General features: G+C 42.6%; 1 protein-coding gene across 1 annotated transcript; it reads left to right on the top strand.

Annotated features, from left to right (window-relative positions):
- The first annotated feature begins 7,720 nt into the window (after nt 1-7,720).
- On the top strand, nt 7,721-10,311 carry LOC139434309 (uncharacterized). The gene is made up of 2 exons (XM_071204172.1): nt 7,721-8,048; nt 8,138-10,311. The coding sequence occupies exons 1-2, from the start codon at nt 7,764-7,766 to the stop codon at nt 9,827-9,829; spliced, it is 1,977 nt and encodes a 658-aa protein (XP_071060273.1). The 5' UTR covers nt 7,721-7,763; the 3' UTR covers nt 9,830-10,311.
- The last annotated feature ends 496 nt before the right edge of the window (nt 10,312-10,807 follow it).

The following is a 10,807-nucleotide window of genomic DNA, read 5'->3' as shown; positions in this document are numbered from 1 at the left end:
CCGAAAGGATATGAATCTGTAAATAAACACCAATAATAGCCTTATAAATAAGGATGTGCCAATGGTTTAGTCTGATCGTCAGGGCAGACCATTCAACCCACAATACAATAAGGAGCTGCAAAGATGGGAGGATTGTGTTTGATAGACATTTCCTCTGGAGAGAATTTGGGGATTTTAGCCATTACTGACCTTTTACATTCACAAAAGAATCCTATACAACCCAATAAATCATACTAGGGCCCCTTTAACTAAAGGGCTACATTGAACTACATTACCTTGAATAGCAAAACACTGCAGATGGTCTGTGTTTTAATCTCCATATTTGTTTTAATTATATGCCAGTCATGGTCACTCATACATATATACATATTATAATTGCTGTAATCAGACACTATTGTGTGCTAAGTTATACACAACAACAAGCAATGTTCTGTTTACATTCATACAACAATATCATATCAGGTGACTCATGCTGGGGAAATGTAATAATTATTCTAATAGGTCTGTTGCTTGAATTAATTATATCTGAAAATATATTAAATGAGGAGGTATGGGTGTTTAATGAGCAAACATACTTTCTTTTTTCGTCTCACGGCTGTCACACTGGAAAGCAGAATGATATTTTAAGTTGAACGCATATTCATTGGAATATTCAGGATTAAGGGTGTTGTGTTTGTATCAAAAAGCATTATGTAAGCTGGCAGGGTGAATAAATAGTAAGAAAATATGTTTTAGAGGTAGCAGGCAGCTGGTGCTTGACAAGAAAAATGTCATGACTCTGTTAAGGTACCAAAAACACACCCTGGAGATTAAGAAGATAAAGATAAAAGCTTGTATCTACTTCTTCTCAAAAAACAGGCAGAAGGCAAAAAGAAGGGCAGGGAAACAAACAAACTGTCACATTTTACCAGGCAGGGATTAGGCAAACTAAGTCCCCCACAAATGTAATTGGCCAAAGGGCTCCTCAGTGGAAATGGACAACCAATCCGCATCATGTCATGTCTATACGTGTCAGTATCTGAAAGAAAATGCCGCAGGTCAGAAATATCTCAGTGTCCGTGCTGCTAACTGGATCATCTGTAGCCCTTGAGGGCGAAGATACCTACAGCTCCTCACACCCCAGGCGTCCACATCCTCCGCTGCTTCATTCTGTGATTTTGCTTTCAAATATGCAACAGTGTTAAAACTCTCAGCTTTTATCAGTCGGGCTGTGCAGAAATATAGGGTGTGTTTGACTTTTATGGAGAGATTCTGCAGCAGGGGTGAACGTCTCAGCTGGCCTCACAGTGTTATCTCTGGCACACTGCCAGCATGATACAGTGTTCTGCACTCGGCTGGTTTCATCACATTAGAGGCCGACACACTCGTGGCACGATAGGAGAAGTTAGTGGTTCCAGCCAACACCCGACTGTCAGACTACTCTCCCGTTAGCAGTGGACACAATGCTGCTCAGTGACTTCAGGTAAACTCCTCACTATGAATTACACCTCTGATTTTTCTGCATTCGTTTGTCCTCTTCAACAAACCGCCTGCTGTGAATAAGTCAGCATTCTGTCGATGCTCCAGTTTGAATTTTTGCAGACTGGAGCATGTTGAACTCGCTGATACGCTTCACTACTTATCCATGGTTTCTGTTATTCCTCTGCTTTATGCATGGATTACAATGGGTCATTCTGACACTGTCACTGCCTGATAAAAGAGGAAGAAAATGAAAAATAAACACAATTCACTGAATAGGATGTCGTTGACAAAGAGTTATACAAATTGATTGGATAGGATTAAGGCACAACACCTCTTATTATAATAATAAATAGCATCTCTTTGTGTTTCTTTTACTTACAAAACATTACATTTTTTGTTCACCATGGTTTTTAAGGATTTGGAAATCCCATTTAGTTTAACCACAGATAGCCAGTCCACTAAATACCCAGAAATAAGCATAAATAATAAGCATTTTAACATCAACATTTTTTGCAAGAATAAATAAAATTGAAAATGTTTAGGGGGCGTTCAGATTATTGACATCAATCAATGCCATGGCCAAATGTTGTTTTAAGTTATAAGATCATTTTATGCTTCATTTATATAACCACATAACAAACACAACATATGAATAAGCATAGTAGCTTAAATTATTTTTGGTTTTCCCTCTCAATGGAGACAAACTCATGGAGTCATGTTTCTGTATGATTTTAAATGTCACCACTCTGATGATAAGTTACCTCAGAGGGTTATAAGTGGAAGTGATTGTTATATTGATAATGTAAAACTATAATCCAAGGATTCTAATTAAAATCTCTAATTAGGTTTTTTAATGAAGTCTCCGTTGACAAAGAGCAAATAATGAGTCTGTGTACTGCAGCACCTTAAGAGCCTCAAGGGGCAGCATTGGTTGCAGTATGAAATGCTAATGAACAGACTCATTCAAAGCTTTATACATGAGAGAAAGAATTGGGAAACACATCAAGAGCATTTTGAGTACAGCAAGACCAATGCTAAAAATAGATACACATTATCCTCTGTAGTCCCACATTTGATCCCGGGGATAATAAATGACAAAAATGATATCAGTCTTTTGTATGTGAGAAAGTTATTACAAGACTGATTCAGTATTATGTCAATACAAAATCTGGTGCCGCAAAATATATAAATGGTCTTAGAAGAATCCATACAATACAATATAAACGGTCATAGACAAATAGAAATGAAATATATTCTTCCATTTAGTGCAGCAGTCTTTCCAGCAGCAGTAAAAATGCTCATACCAAGAGTTTTATAGTGTAATTTATTTAACAGTGTAATTTTCATTTCTACTGACCCAACAATAATCATTATCTAAACAGTAAAATGTGACAATCCCACCAAATCTGTTTCTTTTCTCTCCCCCAAATAGGATATTAAAGTTAAGCTTTCCAATTCCAGCCCAATCCCTACATTTGTTCTCATTATATTGTAGTCATTACTCTCTCAGACGACTTCTGCTATGAGACATGGTAGCACATCTAACTCTATGCGGGTGGAATTTTCCCCGTTTTCGAGCATAAAGATGACAAAACACACCACAAAGGCTCATCGGATAAATCTTCATATGAACAATGTTTTATGACTCAGACTTTAATTCATGTATCTGCTGTTGCAGATAATGTACATAAAAACAAAGTTTCCATAACACTATACTATGCAGGATAAATGCAACATTGCAAGTAATACAGTAGTATAATTGTGAGCAATGTTGAGACATGTATGAACATAACACTGCCTTTAATCTCAAATTCGTGTTTATCAGAATGTCATCAAACAAGAGAAACAAAGGTAAAGAAAAAGAAAAGAGAAATGTAGTTCCCTTTGGGCCAAACAATTCCAATATGGTATGCTCCACATCTGTTTCTCAGATACCAGATGTAAACCGCAGATATATGAAATATGCCCGTCAATAGTAACAACACAATAATAATCAATACAGAAGGTGTCTGAAATCTCAACTTCTGCTCATCAACATCCTGTTAAGGATTTACTTGTGGCGACATCTGGGCTGCTAACGACAGAAGCTCTCTCATCATGGCAGATCGCTGGGTGAACAATGACAGGAAGCAATAGAAGCAATGTGAGACACTTCCTTTGATAGAGGCATGTGTGATGTTATTGATGGTTAGATTGTACAGATTGTTTCCTTTTGTTTTGTGGGTTTTTTAAACAATGAAAACTTGTCAAATGTATAAAGTTAGCTTTCAGTTGGACCAGTTTATTGAATGTAATGGATAAGTGCACGAGGCAGAAAGCATATTTACAAGCTATGTGTACAGTGGCTGACAGGGGCAAACATATTACACAGCCCAACAAACTTGAGAAATGCACAAATGTTGCAAAGAAAAATGCACAAGTTTTCCAAAACACATGCAAATGAAGAAACATCATCACCACCTTGATTACACATGGGCAGCATTTAGGAAAACATTCACCAACTTGACAGAACGTGCACAACATTATTAAAAGCGCTGCATGAACAAAACACTGCAAATTAAAAACACTACAAGAAGTTCAAACAACAACTGAAATGGGGACACTAAAAAGTGAACCACACTGTATGTTTTGGCGATATAATTGGGGTTCTTCTGTAAGCTAGTTAGCTAACGTAGCTAACCTCCTGTAGTCATTTCAAATATACTGACAGAAAATGTACAATTATGAAACAGAATAACTGCGAGAGTGACGGTTGGCCAACATTGTAAGCTGTGTGCATCCAACACACTCTCACTCCATAATCGTCCAGGAGCGACGTTTGGTCAGGGTCCCGTGGTGTGCAGTTGTGACGCTCCTAGGCTCCTTCAGCGTCATAAAGGGACGCAAATAGCTTTCAACTGATTGCAATGTATTCCCATCTGCGGCGGGATTTGACGCTCATGGAAGCACGGCATTCGTTTGTGTCGGCTGCCCTTAAAGGCAATGTGAGCGTCCATTCCCATTGGATAACGGAGAATTGTACACCCGGAAGTAAGTATTCCCCTTACTGTCGATTGATTTTACAGTGATATCTGCACTACTCATCGACTAAAAAACACCAGATTATCCTTGTTAATTACACAACATTGATTGGTTTAAATTGTGTGCAATGCTTTTGTATTTTTCCCCTTCGATTCGGAGAAACAAATATTTTGTCGGAGTAAAGGATGGCAGAAGACACTACACTACCCAGAATCCCCAGCTATCGTTTCGGACTACAGCATGTGCTCTGTTTGACAAACCCTGTGATTAGTTCTCAAGCTCTGTGATTGGTTGACCTCCAACTGCATTCCATATGAAAACGTTTCGTAAAAGATAAAATCATACTTTATTCAGCAGTGCTTGCTTTACTCTTTGAAAGTCATCACATGAATACATTGTAATAAATGGTTTGGCTGCATTAAATATATTACACATCTGTCGTAGTTCTTAATTGTTCTTTATCTACAGAGATCGGGCTCAGAATAGATCGGAAACTATTCTTTTACCGTTCAGTTTGAATTTCACAATAAAGTTAGTAATATTTTGTTTTGATATTATTGTTTTTTATTAACTACTAGACCGCTGGGTCATGTTAAGACCATCTTTTCTGTGTTGCTGTGGGTTTTTTTCATCGCTTTTGTGTTACAAATATCAAAACAATAACTAAATATGTCCGTCGTAAACTAAACCAGAAACAGCAGTATATTTAATTTTGTTAACACTGTAAACTTGACAGCTTTTTAACCCAAACCATCTACTGGTTAAAGCACGTTATTACACGTTTAGAGTAATGCAATGCAGGTAGATTGTGTTGCTTTTTAATGACTGTTTAAAATGCCTTTTTCTTAATGTATTTTATTATTATTAACTACTTGTTACTTGTTGCTAGGGACGCTGCTATTGATATTATTTCTGTTATGTTGTGTAACTGTTTAATGGTGTTATCTTTATTGCTACCCCCTTCCCCGTCAATGTAGTGTTGGTCCACAGCGCAAACGTATTCTTTATATACATATATAAATACGCCATTTTCCTGGAGGTGCTAATATCCTGGAGGTGCTAATATAAACAGCTAGCTAACATAGTCAGGCAGAGCGCACTAGGTTTTTTTTCTGAATTAACGACCGAAGAAATCGCTGCATGTCTTCGGATTACATCTCTGGACTTGAGGGGTGTGCTCTAGGTCGTTACCAGCGTAAACTAGAGCTGTGTGGGTTGTCCGATTGCCCTTACAGACTGCCTGCAGATGTATGGAAAAACGACCCTCTAAAGTGGCCTTTGGTCGATTTTGGCAGCATCTACGTCTATCTTCTGGAAACACCAGGTGAATACCCCACTTGTCACAATAATATTATCATGCCATTGCATATATGTGGTATTTTAGAGTTCACTAGATATTGATTAAGGCAATAGACTATGATATTCTGCTTGCACCTCGCGTGAAATGGCGGATACCGGAAGTACGGTGTCGCCCTCGGCCCAAAACCCGTATGTGTGTGTGAAAGAATTAGTTTAACAAAATCCGCATCTAAAATTGTGGCATAGATAGCCTACGTTATTTTCCCCTGTGCAATTCTCCATTTACTCAACAATAACATAATTATCCTTGTGTTTATTTATTTGTTTGATTAATAAACACAAGTTGGAGTCCGCCAGGACCGAGGGTCGGAGCAGCTAATTTGCTTTAGAGAATATTACACCGGGAAGTAAGTATTCTCTCCGCTTCGCTTGACAAACCCTGTGATCCTCAAGCTCTGTGATTGGAGAGTGTGCTCCGAGGGTTACGCCGAGCGTCGAACAGCACTTGAAATGGGATGGAACCACGGCAGACTGTCCAAAACTGGATTTGAACGGGCCCCCCTCCCCCACCCCGTCCCCAGAACTACACATGCTGGCTATCAACATGTTCTCTATATCTATGGCACGTCTCTACTGGGAGTTGTAGTTTTAAAAGACGTTTTCGTATTTCCCATAATAAGAAGTTGCCAGTATTAAACTGTGTACATCCCAGGAGGTTTAGGGGATAGGAAACACTCACATTTAAAACATATAATTAATAAATGGGTGAAAATTGCTTGTGCCCATAATGGGCAGCATTAATATATATACCCACATGCCAGCTAAGGTCAGAAGAGCTTTATTTAACAGCTGTTCTTATGTTTGTGACCCCTCCTGTTGTTAATTGATAACATAACATTACATTACATTAATTGATAAGCCTGAAACATGCACTTGTCAAGGTTCAGAGGCACATTTTGCAAATATGGCAGTAGCCATGGATCAGCATCATCAAGACCCGAGCTGTTTTTTTATATGCATTTTTTATTTCCCTTTGCTATTTGGGCTTATTGGAACCTGATAAGTATCAAAACTAAGTATCATCTTTTGACATGATGTACTTTTAGAGAAAAATGATGTCCACATATGTGGACACTCGTTCTGAATTTCCAAAAAAGTCATTAAAGTCACCTTTTTGTAATAGAGTGAAAAACTCTTTTATTTCCACCTTGAACACAGCAGTTTTTCCTGGCTGCTTTTGCATGTATTAATAACTTATACACACATCATATTGCATGTTTTGCAACATGTTTTGAACTTCTGAGAGTAAAAACAACATGAAAACACTGCATTTTTGCTCCTTTTGGACTGTCACAAATGAAGCTTAGCGCAAGTTCAGACAGGAAGACCTAACACTCCGTATTGCGCGTCATGGCAATACTTGCTCCCTGCATCTAAATGACAGGGAGCGCCTCTCCTCAGCTAAACCTATCACGCCCCTTCATTACAGGGCTAATCATCGCACCTGTTAACCCCTCTATATATGCTCTCCCCTGTTCTATCAGCTGTCTTCCAGGTGTCAACGCGCAAAGCTGGTAGTTTATACTCCTCTTACGCCTTTAAACACTGGCTCTCTGGCGGCCCCGCCGGGCCAGGATTTTACAACCGGCGCGATAGCTCCCGTTTACACCCTGACTTCCGCCCTCCCGGCTCCTCTCTCAGGTAGGCCCTATATCCCCCAAGCCGCTAACATCTCCTCACGGCTCAGGGCAAAAATCCTTGACGGGAAAGACATCAATTTGGTCAGCCTCATCCTGCCTTCCCCGGAGTGCGACAAAGCCATCGCCACGGGAGGAAGCATTACTGCGGTATTTAAATCCGCAGACCCCCGGCTCCTCAAAGACCTTTCGATAGGACAATTTCTGGTAGCATTCAGCATTTTCCGCGATGTTCTCTGCACAGTTTACCCTGGAAGGAGAGCGGAATTAGACGCCTATTTGGCCATGATCGGAGATCTTCACTTAAAATATGGGAAACTAGTTTTCTATCAATACCACAAAAGCTTCTCCAGCAAAGCAGCGCTACACTTAGCTCATAGCAACATCCGCCTGGACTGGTCCGTGCTGGATACCGAGCTGCTCGTTATGGCTACCGGCGGGCAACAGGTAGTTTCATGCATTAGCTGTGGAGCGCAGGGCCACACCTCTCCGCTCTGCCCTTCAGTACCTCTCTCCGGGTCTAGCGTTTTCCCCACGCAGTATCCTGGGAACATCAAAACAAACCGTCAGGTGATTAGGCAAAGGGACACGAAGATTTGCGGTGCTTTTAACGAGAACGTGTGTTCTCAACAGTATTGTACTTTTCTCCACATTTGCAGTACGTGCAGGGAGGCCCACCCGAGGTCAGTCTGCCCCAGGCGCCGGCTCATTTTCCCGCGCCAGAATCAACGTGGTGGAAAAACCTTTTAAAACATCACCCATCGACTCCCATTAACACCACACATTTAGCAGCTGCACTTTCGACTCACCCAAATCCCGTGTTCGTTGACTATCTGCTGTCAGGGCTCTCTCAAGGGTTCAGGGTAGGGGTTCTCTCTCCCCCCTCAGTGACTCTAGTGGCAAAAAACATGCAGTCAGCCGCCAAAGAACCCACTATAGTCTCTCAGCTCATAAAAAAAGAGCTCAACAAAGGATATTTAATCGGTCCTTTCCAGTCCTCTCCGTTCCCGGTGTTCCGAACAAGCCCAATAGGGGTCGCTACACGCAAATATTCCGAGAAGAAAAGGCTCATCTTCGATCTGTCCGCTCCTCGCGCTGGGCCGTTCTGCAGCATCAATAGCCTTATTCCCCCCGAGTATTTTTCACTTCACTACGCTTCAGTCGATAATGCCATTAAGCTTATCAAATTTGCAGGGCAAGGAGCGTGGCTCTCCAAAGCGGATATCACGGACGCATTCAAAATAATTCCCATTCACCCATCTCAGTGGCACATGTTCGGTATCAGGTGGGAATCAAAATTCTACTTTGCTGTCCGCCTAACCTTCGGGTGCAGAAGTAGCCCCTGTATCTTTAATTCTTTTTCCGAAGCCCTCTGCTGGATCCTCCTGAACGTCGTTAGAATCCCCTCCGTTCTTCACTTATTGGACGACTTCCTCCTCATAGATCCCCCTCGGGACAACTCAGGCGACTCTTTAGCAAAACTCCAAACATGCTTTCAGGAGTTAGGTGTTCCCCTCTCAGTAGAGAAAACGCTAGGCCCCAACACACGCCTGGGCTTTTTAGGCATTACACTCGACTCCGTAGACATGGAAGCATCTCTCCCCACGGACAAACTGCAGCGCATTCGCGACATCTCAAAAGCCTTCTGCGAGCAACAAGTTATCACCAAGCAGCAGCTTCTCTCCTTGCTCGGGCACCTCAATTTCGCCATGCGTATCATCCCTCAGGGGCGCTCTTTTATCTCCCGGCTCCTGGATACAGCGTCGGCTGCAGAAAACCTCCATGACCACGTCTTCCTAGACGAAGGCTGCCGCTCTGACCTACGATTTTGGTCCCTCCTGCTCGCACACTGGAATGGCGTCACCTTCTTCTACGACGACCTCATGTACTCCTCCGACTCCATGAGATTCTTCACGGACGCTGCCCCATCCGTGGGTTTTGGGGGGTTTTTTCAGGGAGAGTGGTTCGCAGGCTCGTGGCCTCCGACATTTCCCAGCCATGCCTCTTCCTCCGCTCTGCATGAGATCTTTCCGATCGCTGTTGCCTGCCACGTGTGGGGGCACCTCTGGCCCCGGAAGCGGATCTCAGTACTCTGCGACAACCAATCAGTGGTCGGGATTATTAACAAAGCACGCTCCCCGTGCCGTGACATCATGCCGTTCATGAGAAGCATCACGTGGTCTTCCATCACCCACAATTTCCTCATCTCCGCACGTCACGTTCCCGGCCACCTTAACCCAGTGGCTGATTCCCTCTCTCGCTTCCAATTTCAGAAGTTCCGGAATCTCTGCCCAGGAGCCAGCGCTCAACCCGTCAAGATTCCTCCCCTGCACCTCCTCTCTCTCTCCTAGATAGTAGCCCCCTAGAAAGGCACCTCGAATCAGCCAGATTCTTCATGAGGAAAGGCTTAGCCACTTCCACCCTTAAAACATACGATTTCGCTTGGAGAACGTTTGCGATGTTTTGCTTTTCCTTAGGCATCACTCTTAAACCCGTTCTCATCTCCACCGTGTGTGCCTTCATGTGCTACTGCGCCACTGATCGCCACCTCAAACCTCAATACATCCGGGGCCTCTTAGCGGGAATCCAGTTTAACGTTCGCTGTTCCGATCCCGGCTTTCCCAGCCTGTTCACAAACCAGTCTGTCAAACTCGTCCTCAAAGGTCTCATTAAAACTTACCCCCCCGTTTCAGACCGGAGACGCCCTATTACACTCTCCACTTTACACCTCATGCTCTCCAAGCTTAGAAGCGGGGTATTCTCCCCTTACATCGATGCACTACTCGACGCTCTATTTCTCCTAGCTTTTTATGCCTTTCTTAGACCAGGCGAATTTACCACCGCTTCCCTCACTTCCAATTCCAATAGAGACGTCAGCTTTTCTGACTTATCCTTTCACGCCAGCCATCTTAGTTTATATCTTAAACACTCCAAATGCGGCGGCGCCTGCTCCGCATCGATTCTCAATTCTGCCCTTATAAAGCCATGATCAAGTTTCTACGGCTTAGACCTACCTCGAACCCCCTCTCGCCATTATTCCTCATCTCAGGGAATTTTCCTTTAACACAAAGACAGTTCAACATCTATTTAAAACAAGTCCTCATTAAATCCGGGTTATCACCCCTTCTACACACGGGGCACTCCTTCAGAATAGGCGCAGCTACTTCCGCTGCCAATCAAGGCGTCTCGTCCTCATCCCTGCAACAACTCGGACGGTGGTCCTCCTCCGCTTTCTCATCCTACATCCGCCCTGACCTCAATGCCGTGCTGGCTATCCAAAGGTCTCTCCAACCTTAAACAAATTGGTACGTATGCATATAACTGGTGGC

This window comes from Pseudochaenichthys georgianus, chromosome 8 (genome assembly GCF_902827115.2).
Source record: "Pseudochaenichthys georgianus chromosome 8, fPseGeo1.2, whole genome shotgun sequence".
NCBI lineage: Eukaryota > Metazoa > Chordata > Actinopteri > Perciformes > Channichthyidae > Pseudochaenichthys > Pseudochaenichthys georgianus.
This window is presented reverse-complemented; position numbering and strand designations above follow the sequence as displayed.